The 18,868-nt window shown below is 43.5% G+C and overlaps 1 protein-coding gene across 3 annotated transcripts in view; it reads right to left on the bottom strand.

Moving 5' to 3' along the window:
* Nucleotides 1–18,868, bottom strand: part of ERMARD (ER membrane associated RNA degradation) — a 148,604-nt gene that overhangs the window by 20,075 nt on the left and 109,661 nt on the right. For all 3 annotated transcript variants that reach the window (XM_077486281.1, XM_077486283.1, XM_077486282.1), the window contains 4 exons: nucleotides 18,102–18,170; nucleotides 14,596–14,760; nucleotides 9,418–9,501; nucleotides 7,050–7,129 (listed from right to left, as the gene is read on the bottom strand). In XM_077486281.1, coding sequence (XP_077342407.1) covers nucleotides 7,050–7,129; nucleotides 9,418–9,501; nucleotides 14,596–14,760; nucleotides 18,102–18,170 — 398 coding nt within the window. The remainder of the gene's footprint in view (nucleotides 1–7,049; nucleotides 7,130–9,417; nucleotides 9,502–14,595; nucleotides 14,761–18,101; nucleotides 18,171–18,868) is intronic.

Here is an 18,868-nt window from a genome sequence, read left to right as displayed (position 1 = left end):
ACGTAGCGGCCGTCGGCTCGCGTCCTTTCCCCCCGCCGCACCCGCCCATGCCTCCTGATCCACCCGCCCCGCCCACCCGCCGTCAGCTGTTCGCTTCCACGAGGCGAGCGGACGCCCCGGATCAAGCCAGGAGAGAGAGCGAGCGGAGAATGCTTCCTGTGAAGCGGAGACACAGCGGTGGGAAGGTGCCTCTGTAGGAAGCCTTACGCCCCCCCCTCCTTTCAGCGGAGCAGGCTTGACGGCACGGACCTTCTCTACCCTCCATAGGTCGGTAAGGCAAAGAACTAGAGGGTCATTGACAGAGTGGAGGAGCAGTGAGAGGTGAGCAACCGTATGGATGAGTGGAGGGGAGATGGCCCGCTGGAGATTTGGTCATTATCAGAGATCAGAAGTTATCATTCTAAAGACCTCTCTTTGAAAGCGGTAAGGTACATACATGTATAAGCTGGTTAACGATTGCTGCTAATGTGACGTCTACTACCTGTCTATCAGTGTACTACCAATATCGCCTGATTAGCCGGACACGGACCTTTCCACCCCTGCACAGGCCGGCAAGGCTATGAATGAGATAATCAGCGATAGAGTGGAGGAGCAATGATAGCTGAGCAATCTGTGTGAATGAAAGGAGGGGTGATGGTCGGCTGCATATCTTGTCATTATCATGGACTAGAAGCTGTTATTGTAATAACCTCTCTTGGAAAGTGGTAAGGCGGATATATACATAAGCACGCTAACAACTGCTCTTAATGTGACTCCTTCTCGGGAACTATCAGATTGTTACCAACACTGCTTGATTAGCTGGATATAAACCCTGCAGGGGGAGGAATGATGAGAGGTGAACAGATGGACATTTGAAGGATTGATAATCAGTAATGCTATGCAGAGTTTTTTCCCTTTCTTTTTTTCTTTTTTTTTTTTCCTCTATTTACAATTTTAGATAGAGGCATAAAATAGCGGTCGGGTTGGGGGCTCATTTCACAATTGTTGGTCCTTCGCCCATTGTGCACCCAGCACTCCCTGACAGCAATTTTGTCTTGTAGTTGCCTGCAGGCATACAGATACAAGGGAGTGAGGTATCCCGCCCCCAGAAAGTGATCTGAGCAACCCGGACCCCATAAGAGTCATAGGGAAAGGGACAGGGCCTGGATCTGGGTGTTAACCTGCAACAAAGGAGAATGCCGGGGAAGATGAATAAAAGGGGGGGTACGGGACCTGTTAGCCCGGGGGGGATACAACGATACTTAGTGGGGGAGACAAGTGTGCTGGAAAGCAGCCAGGAAACCCCTAGCCAGAAGACATCAAGAAAATCAGGTGCAGGCACGAGTAAAACTATAGACACAGGAGAAGTGCGGGGAGCAGGAAAACCTAAGGACGTAGGCCCAACTCGTACCAGGACGGGGGGGGTAAGCTCCCGAGAGGAAGATAAAGGCAAAAAAAGGGAAGAACTGGGGAGAAAAGGAGAGGCTACCCCCCTACCCGAAATTCAACCTGAAATCCAACCCGAATTAGAAGGAGCCCTAGTGCTGGCAGACCCACAAGTGAGCCTGAGCATGCTGAGAGAGGTATTTACAGAGGCATTGACCAAGGTTGAAACATCACTTAAATCTGATATAGCCGGGATTAAGACAGATATTGGCCGAGTGCTAGGAAGGGTGGAAGAGTTGGAGGAAAGAATGAATGGATATGAACAAAATATGAGGGATCTAAAAGAACAAGTGAAATTAGCCCAAAAAACAAACAGATCGATCCTATATAAAATCGAGGACCAAGAAAATCGCGGAAGAAGGAAAAATTTAAGGATAAAAGGCCTAGAAGAAAAATTTAAAAATGAAGAGCTCCCTAGGGTGATGCAGGACTTGTTCAATCCCATTCTAGGCAGGGCGGAGAAGGACAAATTAAAAATAGACAGAGTACATCGAGTCACGGGATACCGCGCCCAAGCCACAGAAAAACCAAGAGACGTAATAATTAGATTCCATTTTTACGAGGATAAAGCGTTAGTGTTGGAGAATATCCGAAGGTTGGATAAAATTTTGTTTCAGGAGGTGGAGATACAGATATTCTCGGACCTAGCAGGGGAAACATTGAGGAGAAGAAGGCTCCTTAAACCTCTGACAGATCTGATGAGGTCACTAAATGTCCCCTATCAATGGGGGTTCCCAGCATGCCTTAGGGGAAGGAGAGATGGCCGCTCCGCAGTACTAAGGTTCCCAGAGGATTTAACGGACTTTTGTAATAAGTTAGAAATCCCCCCACCAGCACTACCAGGATGGGAGGAGGTGTTGGGGAACGAAGGAATTAGTAGGGTGGTGCAATGGTCTCGGGTCCAGGACGGGGGGGGGAGGGAGGGGGTATAATTACCATCATTGGCGGGTGAGGGGGGGAGGTGTGGGCACGTGGACAGGCCGTGAATGAGGCGGTCCTCCCAAAGAATGCTAGGTGGGCAAAAGGTGACCTGTGGGTCACCGGGACACCTAAGCGAGGAACAAATGTGGAAATTGTTCACTCCTCCGAATGGAGGAGGGGGAAGGGGGGAGGGGGGATGGGAGGGGGGTGGAGGGGGGGGTGGGTTAGGGGGTAATCTCTCTCTCAAACAGGGTTTAGGTGCTCTCTCTCCTGCTCTCTCGCCCCCCCCTTCTCTCTTCCCCCGCGTCGACCTCCGGTGGGGGGGGGGATGTCTCCCTCCCGGGGGGGCGGGGGAGGAGGGGAGGGGGAGGGGATCAGTGAGATATGACAAGACTGAAATTGATAACATATAATGTAAGGGGTATAAGTACTCCCCAAAAAAAGTTCAGAGTTAATAGGGAGTTGGAATTGTATGGAGCGAATGTGGTCTGCTTGCAGGAAACACATTTATCACACGAGGCTACAGGGAGACTGACGTCCCGGGGGTTCCCAACATGGTTCTACGGTGACTCTACAACATGTAACGCCAGGGGGGTAGCAATAGGCTTTGAGAGAAGTGTGAGGTTTGAAGTCGAGAAACAGATGGCCGACCCAGAAGGGAGATTCTTGTTTATAAGAGGGAAACTATCGGATGGAATATACACCTTTGCGAATATATACTCCCCAAACAGGGACCCAGATAAATTTTTAAGGAAGGTTTTGGAACTATTAGCGGAGTTTAAAAAAGGTAAACTGATAGTAGCGGGAGATCTGAATATGGGCATCGACCCTCGGGTGGACTCCTCAGCCGGGTCCCCGCGTTGGCCGGAGCTTAGATATAAAAAAATAAAGGCTCTGCTCTTAGAATTTCAGTTGGTTGACGCTTGGAGGATTAAACATCCGAACAGCAGAGACTATACTTTCTACTCTTCGGTGCATGGGACATTCACCCGAATTGATTATGTTCTGATTGAACATCAAATGCTCCCAGCTCTCAAAGATACAGTAATAAAATCTATCTCCTTATCTGACCATGCTCCAGTCATGGTGCAGCTGGAGCTAGTAATAGATCAGGCTAAAAGAGAGACATGGAGATTAAATGAATCTTTGATCCAGGACCCAGAAACTAGAAGCAGAATTGAAATAGAACTAGAAGAGTTTTTTATAAGAAATGATTCCCCTGGGGTTACGAGGAGTACGATATGGGAGACCCACAAAGCATATATACGAGGAATCCTAATAAGCATTGGGACAGGGAAAAAAAAGGAAATGGGGAAAAGGTTACAAGATCTAAATAAGGAGATTTGGGAACTGGAGCAACAAACTAGATCAAAGGGGATCCCAGAGAAAGTAGAGCTAAAAGATAAGAAGCTACAATTAGAAGAACTTATGGAGGAGGAAAGGGTGCGAGTTAACCACTGGGCAGAGAGCATAAGATACCAGGAGGGGAACAAACCTGGGAAATGGTTAGCGAGAGTAGTGCGGGAGAGAAGGAATTCGTCTTTCATACCCAAAATTAAAAATGAAAAGGGGGAAATGAAGCACTCCACTCCTGAAATAGCGACGGTCTTCCATAAATATTATAGTCTGTTATATAAGGTAGGACAGGGAATGGAGAAAAACAGAGATAAGGAGGATACTATTGAGTATTTAAAAGGGATAGATCTTCCTAAAGTCCCGGAGGAAGAGCTGGAAATGTTGGAGACCCCGGTCACGGTAGACGAGGTGGCGAGGGCAATAAGAGGGATGGCAATAGGGAAAAGTCCAGGCCCGGATGGGTTTCCAATTTTATATTACAAAAAGTTTGAAAAGATATTGGCCCCCAAATTATGTGAGTATATGAATGCAGTTGCAGAAGGGGAAGATCTGAGGGAAGAGGCATTGATGGCTTACATAACTTTGATATTAAAGGAGGGGAAGGAGCCAACAACCCCTGGGAGTTATAGACCAATCTCTCTTCTGAACACGGATGTGAAGATATTCTCAAAAGTGATAGCAGAGAGATTGAAACCGTTGCTCCCCCAATGGGTCCATAGGGACCAAACGGGGTTTGTTACGGGCAGGGAGGGGAGGGATAATTGTCTTAAAACCCTAATGTTGATTCATGGGGTGGAGAGCAGTGGACCCCCAGTCGCCCTGTTATCGGTGGATGCTGAAAAAGCATTCGACAGGGTAGACTGGGGCTTCATGTTCGAGACTTTAAGATATTTGGGGTTAAAAGAAAAAATATTACGATGGATAAAAGCATTTTATTCCCGCCCGTCGGCAAAAATTAAAATTAACGGTAACCTCTCCCCGGTAGTGAAGCTATACAATGGAACTAGACAGGGATGCCCCCTGTCTCCAATGCTGTTTATACTCGCCTTGGAACCCTTGTTGGCTTCAATTAGGAAGAATGGAGACATAAGGGGGGTGAGAATGGGCGGAGAAGAGTATAAGATCTCTGCGTATGCAGATGACATATTATTTTATGTTTCGGATCTCAGGGTGACTTTGCCAAATATAATCAGGGAGATCCATAGATATGGGAAGCTGACAAATTTCAAGATTAATATGTCAAAAACTGAGATTCTGAACATAACGGTACCAAAAAAAGAACAAGAGGAACTCCAGAGGTTCTTCCCCTTCATCTGGTGTAGGGAAGATTTGAGGTACCTGGGAGTAAAAATCACACCCACATTGTCATCCGCATACGCAGCTAATTATACAGATATATTAAATAGGGTGAAAGAATGTATTAAACGCATGAGATATAAACCCCTGTCGCTAATAGGAAGAGTAAACGCGTTGAAAATGTTTATTTTACCAAAACTGATATATGTGTTCCAAATGATCCCAATAAAAGTTCCGCAGGAGTTCTTTAGGAAACTCCAAACCCTAATTTTAAAACATATATGGGGACGTAGGAATCCTAGAATCTCATATGCGACTCTGGAAAGGGGGAAAGTAGAAGGGGGATTAGCCGCCCCGAACTTTAGAAGATATTATCAGGCAGCAGTAATTTCACGGGTGGTGGATTGGGTGTATGATAAAGGCGATAAAGGGTGGGTAAATATAGAGAAAACACAAAGTGGAGTTAATCTAGGAAAAAGGATCTGGATACCTCGGGACTACCGTGACTTGGGGAGAAGCACTAACCCACTAACTACTAATCTGTTTAGAATATGGGATAAAGTGGGCGAATCAAATCACTGGCAGCACAATTCACCTTTAATTTCTTTATTAGACACAAGTTTTTTTAAACCAGGGAAGGAAGAATATGTTTATTTCACAAGATGGGCAAAAAGGGGTGATATTTTTTTGAAAGATGTGATGAATGGGGACAGAGTTTGTACTTTAGGAGAAATAAGACAAAAATGGGGATGTAGGAAATTAGACAGCTGGAGATATGCACAAATTAAACATTTTGTTCAGGCGCTACCCCGACCACTTCGCGGGGAAGGAGATCTTAGACCTATGGAGAGAATGCTTTCAGACCCGAGCTGTAAAAAAAAAAGTTTGTCCAAAATCTATAAAATTCTGGAGGAGGAAAAGGAACCAGGAGAACCACTGTTTTTGAAAAAATGGGAAGAAGAGTTGGGTACTCTGGGAGATAAGGAACGTAGAAAGAAGATTTTAAGAATAGCAGGTACAATATCTAAGGACAATATGTCAGCGGAAATGTCATTTAAATTAATGGCAAGATGGTATATTGTCCCACAAAGAGCGCATAAGAGAAGGCCGGACATATCAGCACTATGCTGGAGGGGTTGTGATAAGGTGGGAACTTTTGCACATATCTGGTGGGAGTGTGGTAAGATTGGCCCTTATTGGGAGAAAATAATAGGAAACATCTTCCAGATAACAGGGGAACAGGTAAAGAAGGATCCTTGGACATGTCTATTTCATGACACAGATAAAACAATAGGGGAATATAAAAATTCATTGATACCTCACTTATTGATTGCTGCAAAAAGCCTGATCCCAAAGAGATGGGGCTCTGTTGAACCCCCATCCATGAGGGAATGGTTAGCTAAAGTAGAGTGGTTAAGATCAATGGAGGAATCAATATTTAAAAGAGGAGATCAAGTGGAAATTTATCATAGCAAATGGGGAAAATGGTTGGAGTTTAAGAAACAAGGGAATGTCCCAGAATGAGTGGTCCCGAGGGGAGAGGAGGGGGAGGGCGGGAGAGAGAGACGGAGAGAGAGAGGGGGGGGTTGGGGAGGGAGATCTGAGGGGGAGGGGACGGGAAGATATAAGTTTATGGAATAGGAAGCATATTTTTGTAAAATTCCTACTTTTTCGAAATTCTTATAAAATAAATAAAAATAAAATAGAGGAAGATGTTAAAAAAGAAAAAAGGTAAAAGGATTGCATGTGATGTCAAAGTAGCACTGCCAATAGGCAAAATAGTGGCGATGAGAAGAAGGGCACCAAAAATCACAAGGGCGTAAAGCTTGCCACAAATTTGTTGACGAGAGATTATGGCGTGCTATAAACTGATGCAACTTCAAAAAAAAAAAGAAAAGAGAAAAAAAAAAAAAAAAAAAAAAAAAGAAGAAAAGAAAAAAAAAAAAAAAAAAAAAAAAAAAAAAAAAAATATTGCTGACATGATGACCAGTAAAATAAGTGAAGAAACAAAAATGGGTGGCAAGAAACACATAACAGGGAAAAGAACATACCTATCTGTGGTGGACGTGTGACCTACACAAGGAGATGGAAGGAGAAACCATTTCTGAAGACTTGTCATGCATTGAAAAACCTGTGAAATAAATACCTTAATCTAAGTGGAATGAGAACATAATAATATGTAAAAAATGCTAAAGGTTTGTTTTGTAAAATGCCATCTTAAGGGTTCATTTTAGCAGGTGTCATTTCCCTGCGTTTGACATACGTTTGGATCGCACATCAAACACAGGTTATCAAAATCTCATTGACCTCTATTAAAGTACACGTGGCAATTCAGCGGCAACCTTTTGGTTTTTTTTTCTTTGGATGTGACATGTCCAATTGAGGTCTGTTTGAACTGCAGACAAGGCAGGCCAATCACCACCATTTTGTCAAAAGATACTCTTGTAATTTCAAGGCATTCCTTCAAATTTCAATAGCAATAGCATTTCAAAAGCATTTAAAAAGAAGGCCTGTCAACATTAGCTTTAGGAGCGCAGGCAATTCTTTACATTTAGAAAAATAAAGACAGAATTGTTTATTGTACCCAAAGTGTAATCCCTATGCCTAACCATTCATGGAGGCAGGGGCAGCACTGTAAACTAATCCAATTCTACTGCATGCATAGGTGCTGATAAGGCACATGCTGATAAGAGGAGAGAGCAGAGGCAACAGGAAGGTGTCCCTGCTCCTTTAAGTCAGTAGGCTCTGAAAGCTGTTCTTAAAGCTGTAAGGCAGCTGCAATGCAGCTCAAGGATCTGACTGCTTCCACAAATACTTGTCTGGATCACAAAACTAACCGAAATGAGCTATACGTTTTTTAGTAGGTAAAACAGTGTTTATACATTATTTGCAAAACAAATGTGTATTTATCAGTTACCTGGAGTTCAGCTTTAACTGAACCCTAAAACTCAACCCACTCCTCCTCCTAACCTTAATTGAACACTAACTGAACCCCTATAACTTGGATGACTACAAATAACAATGAGCCAATAGTGATGCACAGAAAGCAAAAGAAAGTGGGCTTAGGGCCTAGACCAGGGGTCTTCAAACTATGGCCCTCCAATTGTTCAGGAACTACAATTCCCATCATGCCTAGTCATGTCTGTGAAAGTCAGTATTTTACAATGCCTCATGGGATGTGTAGCTGGAGGGCCGTAGTTTGAGAATCCTTGGCCTAGACCATGAGAGCTGACCAAAAACCTCTACAACAAACCTTCTTGAGTCATATTGAGCTCAACAGAAAAGCTGAAGGGACAAGCTGGCACCTGGGGTGCTTGCTATGGCACAGCACTGGCACTTTAGTATCTTTATGTATATGCTATGCCTACTATGAGAAATTAACATATAACACATAAAACAAATATTACATTTATGTGAAGGAAGTGAGGGGAAATCAACAGTAACACAGATAATTAATTTTTAATTTTTCCGTAAAGAAGTGGAACCCATCAGCTTTTTCTTGCTGTTTGTGTTGGGGGGTTATCCCTCACTTACAATCTAGTGAAACCATTGCAACCAGCACAGTACATGAGAATAAATATCTCTAACAGAGGTCCATATATCAGTATAAACCTGGCAGAGGTTCTAACCCTTCGCTACTTTATCTAAACTAAAATAAGTATTTTAGCTACACAAACACTTTAATTAAGAATTCTTTACAATTTGAGTGGGGGGGGGGGGGGGTATTCACACTCTTACTCTACAAAGCTGGAGTTCCACTTTAACTCAAAATCATTAGTTTCCTTTAGAAAGATGCCAAAATGCAGATATGAACGTGCTGGCAAGTTTTGGATATGTTTAAAGCTCAGGCATATATGTATGGTACATTCAGCCCTCAGAAATTCCACTCGCCTGCTTGCATTTTGCGAGTGGATTTTGAGGGCTGGCGATCTATTGCTACCTAGGAGTGGGGGGCGAGCACAGCCAGCAGGTGGGTTGTATGGAAGCCGTTCTCCCAGCAATCGGAGGGAAAAAGAGGAGAGCCGCCGCCCGGATGATCAGAGCGCCGGGAACATAACAGCTTTCATTTCAATAGCTGTGTGATCCCTGCCCCGTGCCGTCACATACAGCCCTTCAACTTTGTCCGGGCACTTTGATAGACAGATCACCCATCTAATCCTGGGACAGGTGATCTGCCTCTCAAAGTTCCCCGGACAAGGGAAAGGGGCTGTATTTGACACCGCACGGCGGGAAGCACACAGCTATTGAAATGAAAGCTGCTATGTTCCCGGCGCTCTGATCATCCAGGCGGCGTCTCTCTCTTCCCCTGCACAGGTAGGCTGCATTGGGGGACACGGAAAAAATGGTGGCGAGTGACCCTTGAGGCCTGGCTAGTAGCTGGGGACTTGAAATTCTGAGCTCTGGTATATTCATACATACCTGTTTCTGAAGGAGTGCAACTGGATGAAATCTTGACCGATATGATCCAAGCGCATCTATCAGTGGACACAATATAGTCGCCTCCTATTTTGTTAAAATTAGAACATTAGTAGCAAATTTCACACACACACATACATTATATATATATATACATTATATATATATATATATATATATATATATATATATATATACACACACACACACACACACACACACACACACACACACATACACATATATAGCAATGTGCACAGTGTTCATCCAGAATTTCTAATGTTAACATGAGGTCATGACATGACCCCTTTAGCACCTGATAGATTATATACATGTATTGAGATCTGAGCACAGGTAAAGTGGGGAGAACAAGTATTTGATACACTGCCGATTTTGCAGGTTTTCCTACTTACAAAGCATGTAGAGGTCTGTAATTCATAGGTACTCTTCAACTGTGAGAGCCGGAATTCTTACTGGTTGGTAGGTGATCAAATACTTATGTCATACAATAAAATGCAAATAATTTTTTAAAAAAATCATATAATGTGATTTTCTGGATTTTTGCTTCAGATTCCGTCTTACACAATTTAAGAGTACCTATGATAAAAATTACAGAGATCTACATGCTTTGTAAGTAGGAAAACCTGAAAAATCGGCAGTGTATCAAATACTTGTTCTCCCCACTGCATATCTTGCTTGTATTTTTATTTAAAATGGTTAAGCCACTGCCATATATTTATATAACCTGTGTGTTTCCTAATCCTGTGTACCCCATTGTCTGTGCTTGATTAAAAAAATGCAGGCTATACCTGATTTCAGAGCACCGCTCAGCGCTCAAGTGACCAGCCGGCTCTCCCCTCTATCGATCCGACAGCTAGAGTGGGAGGGGCCGAAAATCCCCCACTGACGTCAGTTGGGGGGGAGAAGAAGAGGAGAGAGCCAGTGAATTATGTAAGCGCCAAGCGGCGCTCTAAAATCAGGTATAGACAGCATTTTTAAATAAAGTGCAGAGACTGTGGGCACACAGGATTAGGAAACACACTGTCACGATCAGGGGTCAGGCTCGAAGACCAATTGCTATAGCAGTTGCAGGATTACCACTAACCAGCATGATAGGAACACAGGCCGTCACCCTGGCAGAAGACACAGGCTCACCTGAGGTGCGGAGTCTAAGTACTAACCGGTTTTCACCAGAGCTCCAGATGGTAGAGATGGATTTAGCTGCGTGTTAGTACCAGGTCGCGGTCCTCAGGATCGCCCCACCAGGAGGTGAGCAAGCCGGGGTTCAGTAGCGGATGAGCAGGTAAGGATCAAACAGAAGCGTGGTCAGAAAGCAAGCCAAAAGGTCGGAAACGAGTTGTTGCAGATTGTCTAGAAGACAATCTCTTGGCAGAACGAATGAATTCCAGATTCTTATGATCTGTGAGAACGGTCACAGGATGCTTAGTGCCTTCCAGCAAATGCCTACATTCAGAAAATGCTTCCTTAATTGCCAGTAACTCCTTATTCCCAATATCATAATTTCTTTCGGCTAAAGACATTAAACGAGAGAAGTAAGTGCAAGGATGAAGCTGCATCTTTTCACCATGTCGTTGAGAGAGGATAGCTCCCACAGCAGAGTCCGAAGCATCCACTTCCACTATAAACAGTAATTCAGGATTGGGATGTACCAATAATGGTGAAGAAGTAAAAAGAGTTTTTAACTTTACAAAAGCAGTCTGTGCCTCAGATGACCACACAAAGGGTACCCCTTTCTTTGTTAGTTGGGTAATTGGAGCTATCACCTTAGAGAAGATCCTTATGAATTTTCAGTAAAAGTTGGCAAACCCGACAAATCGTTGGATTTCCTTAATGTTTCCAGGGGCAGGCCAATCTACCACTGCTTTAATCTTCTCGGGGTCCATGCTCACTCCATCTGGAGAAATAATATACCCTAAGAACTGGATCTGGGCTTGTTCGAACTCACACTTCTCCAGTCTGATGTAAAGTCGATTCTGCCTTAATCTTTCAAAGACAGTGCAAACATGCCTGCGGTGCTCTTCCAGGTTATCGGAAAAGATAAGGATGTCATCCAGATAAGCAATGACAAATTGGTCCAACAGATCTCGAAAAACATCATTTATGAAGTGTTGAAAGGTCGCAGGGGCATTGCAGAGACCAAAAGGCATGACCAAGGACTCGAAATGTCCATATCTGGTTCTAAAGGCGGTTTTCCATTCGTCTCCTGGACGAATACGGACCAGGTTATATGCCCCCCGTAGGTCAAGTTTTGTAAACACTTTGGCAGAACGAAGTCTTTCCAACATTTCCGAGATCAAGGGGAGTGGTTTTTAATAGTGACCTTATTTATGTGCCTGTAATCAATGCATGGACGCAAAGTGGAGTCTTTCTTTTCAACAAAGAATAGGGCTGCTCCTGCAGGAGATGTTGAGTGTCTAATAAAACCCTTCTCTAAATTTTCATCAAGCCACTCCCTGAGCACTTTTAATTCAGGTTCGGACAGATTAAAAAGGCGGCCGAAAGGTATTTCAGCCCCTGGGAGCAGCTCAATGGGGCAATCATATGGGTGGTGAGGAGGTAATTTATCTGCATTTTTCTTATCACAGACATCCCGGAACGCATGGTATTGTGGAGGCAAGTTGTGATATGACTGGGTAGTTACCACACCAACTTGCAATTCCTTGAACAGCGGAGAACTTGTTTGGTAAGATTCCCTATAGTGTTCCTTGCAGTAGGAAGATGTGAAATCTATGGTCCGTGTTCCCCAGTTGATAGAGGGATTGTGAGTGGAGAACCAAGGAAAGCCCAAAATGATGGGAAATTTGGGTGATGTAATCAACTGAAAGCTGATGGTCTCACGATGATCAGCCTCAAACTGGGTTACCAGAGGAACTGTCTTATGGGTAACAGGTCCTGAGGATAAGGGTGAACCATCAACCGTCTCCATCTCAATAGGAGCAGATGTATTTCTGGCTGGAATGTTATTGCGGTGGGCAAACTCTATGTCCATAAAGTTTCCTCCAGCCCCAGAGTCCAGCATAGCAGAGCAGGGGATTTCACGGTCCTCAGAAATAAGCTTAATAGGGATGACAAAATGAGACAGTGGAGAATTGACTTTATTTTCTTCAAGAATCAATGGGGAGATAGACTGGGTAATAGAGTTAATTTGTTCAGACAGGATCACATCAGTCGCCGCAATTGTTCTTCTAACCTTGTTAGGACAGTTAACTGCGTAATGCCCAGAATCTCCACAATATAGACAGAGATTCTCCGAACGTCTTCTTTCTTTCTCCTGAAAAGAAATGGATCTCTTAATTGCATCAACCTGCATAGGTTCAGCTTTGTCAGAATCTGGAGAAACTCTTGGATCCTTCTGAAAAAATTGACTAGCAGGGAAACGCATGCCACCATTACTTCCAAACATTCCCAGCCTCTCCTTCCTCCTTTCTGTAAGCCTCTGATCAACTCGGATACATAGTTGGATGAAGGCTTCAAGATCATTAGGAGTCTCTACTCTGGTAAGCTCATCCTTCACCTGTTCAGAAAAGCCCTGGCGGAACTGACTTTTTTGCACTGCTGGGTTCCAAGTGGTATCTGCCATCCAGCGTCTGAATTCAGCTGTGTATTCAGCAACAGAGCGTTTACCCTGTCGTAAACTATGCAACTTTGCTTCAGCCGTAGCGCAGCGGTTGGGATCATCAAAAAGTTGATTCATTGCATCCTCGAAAGTCTGGAAATTATTCAGCATGGCACTGTCTTGTTCGATATAGGGGGAGGCCCAGGCTAGAGCTTCCCCAGTCAGGAGGTTGATAACAAACATTACCTTCTGTCTTTCAGAAATGAATGCAGCGGGTCGCATTTGGAAATAGATGCGACACTGGTTAAGAAAACCTCTGTAATGGTGGCGGTCGCCATTAAACTTGGGTGGGTGAGGCATATGTGCGTTAGTATCATCTCGGGAACGTAGATCCAGCAATTGTTTTGTCAGAGCACGGATATCTTCATGCTGCTCCTTCACCACACCTTCCAGTACGGAGAATTTTTCTTGGTAAGTGACACCGAACTCCTGCAGCTCTGCAATTTGCTGCCTGAACGGAGCCACGGCATTTGCTATAGCGGCCTCCATGTTTTGGGCCAGAATATTCTGTCACGATCAGGGGTCAGGCTCGAAGACCAATTGCTATAGCAGTTGCAGGATTACCACTAACCAGCATGATAGGAACACAGGCCGTCACCCTGGCAGAAGACACAGGCTCACCTGAGGTGCGGAGTCTAAGTACTAACTGGTTTTCACCAGAGCTCCAGATGGTGGAGATGGATTTACCTGCGTGCTAGTACCAGGTCGCGGTCCTCAGGATCGCCCCACCAGGAGGTGAGCAAGCCGGGGTTCAGTAGCGGATCAGCAGGTAAGGATCAAACAGAAGCGTGGTCAGAAAGCAAGCCAAAAGGTCGGTAACGAGTTGTTGCAGATTGGGATCAGGCAAAAGCGTAGTCGTGGAACAAGCCAAGGGGTCGATAAGGAGCAGTAGCAAATATAAACGGCAGTAGAGAAGACGGGAGCGAGATACAGGCTGGAGATAGCACAACATTCTGGCAAGGAGGAAGTGCAGAGACTTGGCTTATATCAGGAAGTTCATGGGAGGAGCAAAGAGTTCAAGGTTCAGCTGAAATCAAGGTACAAGGCAGGGTTGTCAAAAGGATCTGACAAGGAACTGTCCAGCATCTCAGATAGCTCAGAGAGAAGATTCATTGCCAGACACAGCGGAGGTCCCAGGTTCAAGTCCAGGTCCTGACACACACAGTATTATAAAAATCATGAACAGTTATTTCAGTGCAGAAGGGGAAAGGGCGGGCACTGTCAAGAGCTGACAGGCAGGAAGGGGGGAGAGCAAAGCAGAGGGGAGAGCTGCGGATGTTGGAGGCATGTAAACTGACCACAGTGTCAGGGCTCAGCAGCCACAATAAACCGTAATCAGTTTACAGAGGGGGAGGGCAGAACCAGGAAGAATCAGCCAGGTATATTAGGTGATACAAGGGACCAAATTACACAGCACAAGCACTGTGCTGTATAACATGCTTTAAAGGAACAGAATCACACTTTGAGTATAGGGTTGCATCTGTTCAGATCTCAGTGCCCTGTCAAGAAGTTTATTGCACTAGTTAGAAAATATGATTTCTTACCTTGCCAGTGTTATGGTTACAATACTTATAGAGCAGTACAATTGAAAAACCCAACAAGTCATTAGCAATTCCTCTGGGAAAATCACAGAGCTTTATTTCCCCATGGCTAAGGTGGTCTCTCACACGTGGACCTTCTTGATGATTTAGAACATCCAACAGGAATTCCTGGAAGCATACCAGACCAAACATTAAAATGTACATAGGACACAATATATTAAAACACTGTAAATAGCAGAGGAATTATATTATGCAGTCAATGTGTTTTACAGATGTCCATTCAGGGCTGAGAACTCTTTAGTTGCCCCAATATGATAGCGCTAGTTTCTTATCACCTGCAGTTGATTAGTTGAAAGGTTTTTTTTCTTTAAAAAGGGCCAAAATGATGAAAGCTGGGCCCAAAAGACCAGCAGGTATTGCCTGTAGGATCCCTGTAGCTGATCTTTTCCTAGATAGTGACGCACCATGCCTTGTTCTGTATGGTGTCTCTGTTTGGAAGTGCCCACCTTAGCAGAGGCAGGACTTTGCTTCCCTTATGTCAAAGCTACCCCACCTGATGACTGGTGAGCTGATAAATGGTGGGGGGAATATGCTGAACACAGGATGAATGGGTGAAGGGCTTTTTCGCTTGCTATATGTTCAACAATAAATGTGTTTTTTTTGCAGTGATATATGTTCATGATAATGGTTTATTTATACTGTATATTCACTCATATATGCTCAGTGCCACATTTTATATATTTTTCCAACTTTCTGACTTGTTCATCTTAAACAGGCAGCTTCATATGCATATTTTTCATTCATAGGGCGCAAATTCTAGGTATCCAATCACTAATACAATCCAATATACTGTATAATGCAATGTGAAATACTGTTCTATAAAGAATCAATCTTAGTGCACTTCCTTACAGGGCCAGGACAATGAGGGGGCAGGAGGAACGGCTGCCCCAGGCGTAGTGGTACTGTGTGTGTGAGTGTGTGTGTCTGAGTGTGTGTTTGCATGACCAGTTCCTGCAGCTACAAGCGAACAGCAGTAGTGTTAGAGAAAAAATGTTCCCTAAAGCGGGGAACAAAGTAGGCTAAGATAGTGACAAAGAGTGTGGACAGCTGTTATGCGAAAAAAAGTATAAATCATTTATTCATTGTCAGCAGTGTACCACCCTAAAGAAACCTAGGTCTAAAATACATAAACACCCAGGTAGCAATGTCCGACAGAAAAAGTCAGACGGAATCTTTTCATCGTATATTTCGTTCGTGTGTATGCCTCATCTGACTTCTTTTTTCAAAAATTCAGACGGACCTAGAAATAGAACATGTTTTAAATATTTCCGACTGAACCAATTCCTATCGGGAAAACCGCCCGTCTGTATGCTGTTCAAACCAAAAACGACGCATGCTCTGAAGCAAGTAGGAGACGGAGGCTATTGGCTACTGGCTATTGAACTTCCCTTTTGTAGTCCCATCGTACGTCACAGCGTTCTTGACGATCGGACTTTGGTGTGATTGTGTGTACACAAGACAGTTTCAGTGGAACTCCGTCACAAAAACCTTCAGAGTTTATACCGACGGGAAAACCGATCGCATGTATGCGGCATTAGTGTGTACCAGGATCATCAGATGATAGTCAACAGGGAGTGGGTTTGAACAGGTGCAGTAAATTATTGGATAAAATAGTGATGAAAGTAAGCAATGCTCCCTATACATTTATCCAATGCTCCATATACAGTGCCTTACGAAAGTATTCGGCCCCCTTGAACTTTTCAACCTTTTGCCACATTTCAGGCTTCAAACATAAAGATATAAAAATTTTATTTTTTGTGAAGAATCACCAACAAGTGGGACACAATTGTGAAGTGGAACGAAATCTATTGGATTTTTGAAACTTTTTTAACTAATAGAAAAATGAAAAGTGGGGCGTGCAAAATTATTCGGCCCCCTTGCGTTAATACTTTGTAGAGCCACCTTTTGCTGCGATTACAGCTGCAAGTCACTTGGGGTATGTCTCTATCAGTTTTGCACATCGAGAGACTGAAATTCTTGCCCATTCTTCCTTGCAAAACAGCTCGAGCTCAGTGAGGTTGGATGGAGAGTGTTTGTGAACAGCAGTTTTCAGCTCTTTCCACAGATTCTCGGTTGGATTCAGGTCTGGCATTTCGACTTGGCCATTCTAACACCTGGATACGTTTATTTGTGAACCATTCCTTTGTAGATTTTGCTGTATGTTTGGGATCATTGTCTTGTTGGAAGATAAATCTCCGTCCCAGTTTCAAGTCTTTTGCAGACTCCAACAGGTTTTCATCCATAATGGTCCTGTATTTGGCTGCATCCATCTTCCCCTCAATTTTAACCATCTTCCCTGTCCCTGCTGAAGAAAAGCAGGCCCAAACCATGATGCTGCCACCACCATGTTTGACAGTGGGGATGGTGTGTTGAGGGTGATGAGCTGTGTTGCTTTTACGCCAAACATATCGTTTTGCATTGTGGGCAAAAATTTCGATTTTGGTTTCATCTGACCAGAGCACCTTCTTCCACATGTTTGGTGTGTCTCCCAGGTGGCTTGTGGCAAACTTTAGATGAGACTTTTTATGGATATCTTTGAGAAATGGCTTTCTTCTTGCCACTCTTCCATAAAGGCCAAATTTGTGCAGTGTACGACTGATTGTTGTCCTATGGACAGATTCTCCCACCTCAGCTGTAGTTCTCTGCAGTTCATCCAGAGTGATCATGGGCCTCTTGGCTGCATCTCTGATCAGTCTTCTCCTTGTCTGAGCTGAAAGTTTAGAGGGACGGCCAGGTCTTGGTAGATTTGCAGTGGTCTGATACTCCTTCCATTTCAAAATTATCACTTGCACAGTGCTCCTTGGGATGTTTAAAGCTTGGGAAATCTTTTTGTATCCAAATCCGGCTTTAAACTTCTCCACAACAGTATTACGGACCTGCCTGGTGTGTTCCTTGGTCTTCATGATGCTCTCTGCGCTTTCAACAGAACCCTGAGACTATCACAGAGCAGGTGCATTTATGCAGAGACTTGATTACACACAGGTGGATTCTATTTATCACCATCAGTCATTTAGGACAACATTGGATCATTCAGAGATCCTCGGTGAACTTCTGGAGTGAGTTTGCTGCACTGAAAGTAAAGGGGCCGAATAATTTTGCACGCACCACTTTTGAGTTTTTTATTTGCTAAAAAAGTTTAAAATATCCAATAGATTTCGTTCCACTTCACAATTGTGTCCCACTTGTTGGTGATTCTTCACAAAAAATAAAAATGTTATATCTTTATGTTTGAAGCCTGAAATGTGGCAAAAGGTTGAAAAGTTCAAGGGGGCCGAATACTTTCGCAAGGCATTGTACATCTATCCAAAGATTACATTTTAATTTCTGGCTTCAAACAGATATTTTTAAGTCATTTATCTTCCAGATACTGGTAACACAATTTTGCTGTAAATACTGAGCAGACATTTACACTCATTGCTTATTATATGCAGACAAAACATTTTAATTACCATTGCTGGTTCTCCCAGTGCATTAGGAACTTTGTTGTCGGATGAATTATTCAAATGTTTTGCCAAAATCTACAGAACAAAGCAAAATGATGCAATCATCTTACAGGAACAAATCAGTCATGAAAGCTCCCTAGATTCGTGAATCACACCATTTTCTATATGTACATGGGAATGTAATGAACACTAAACCCTGTGGAAATGTTATCCTATTAACGCCTAAGTTTAGCTAACAAAATAATAGTCAACACAAGGGACATAACACAGTTAGTATGATGTGTCCCTTGTCTTGATTCTTTAACTTTATCTGATAAATGTATCAAAAATTACTTTTATTGAAATGACTGTACCCCCATCCTTAACCCAAAATTTAGAAATCAATTAAAATAAAATCTCATTCACCACAACCCCTGAAAAGAATCAAAAATGAAAATATAAATTCAATAATAATGGTCCAAAATACCTTCAAAATAACCTAAACAATTTCATAACATCCAGCTGATAAAGTAGCACTCAACATAGCAATCTATGCTGGGCAATGTTATATACAATCAGTACTCTTGGTACGCCTCGAGCATGAGTTTGGGCCGAACACTGGCTGTTTGTCCCGTTCAGCAAACACCTAAATATGAAGGGGGTTCGGCAGCGTTCGACCCACCGAAGGCCACGTGTTGCACAGTGCATTCCAAGCCCTGATTGGGCAAAGCTTTGACCAATCAGGGCACAGTAAAAGCTTATTGTAAAGGAGTGGGGCTTTTTTAATTCTTTTT

This window comes from Lithobates pipiens, unplaced genomic scaffold (genome assembly GCF_037356315.1).
Source record: "Lithobates pipiens isolate NorthernLeopardFrog02 unplaced genomic scaffold, aLitPip1_a1.2 Scaffold_18, whole genome shotgun sequence".
Taxonomy (NCBI): Eukaryota; Metazoa; Chordata; class Amphibia; order Anura; family Ranidae; genus Lithobates; species Lithobates pipiens.
The sequence above is the reverse complement of the archived record's forward strand: the minus strand, read 5'-3'. Positions and strand labels throughout refer to the sequence as shown.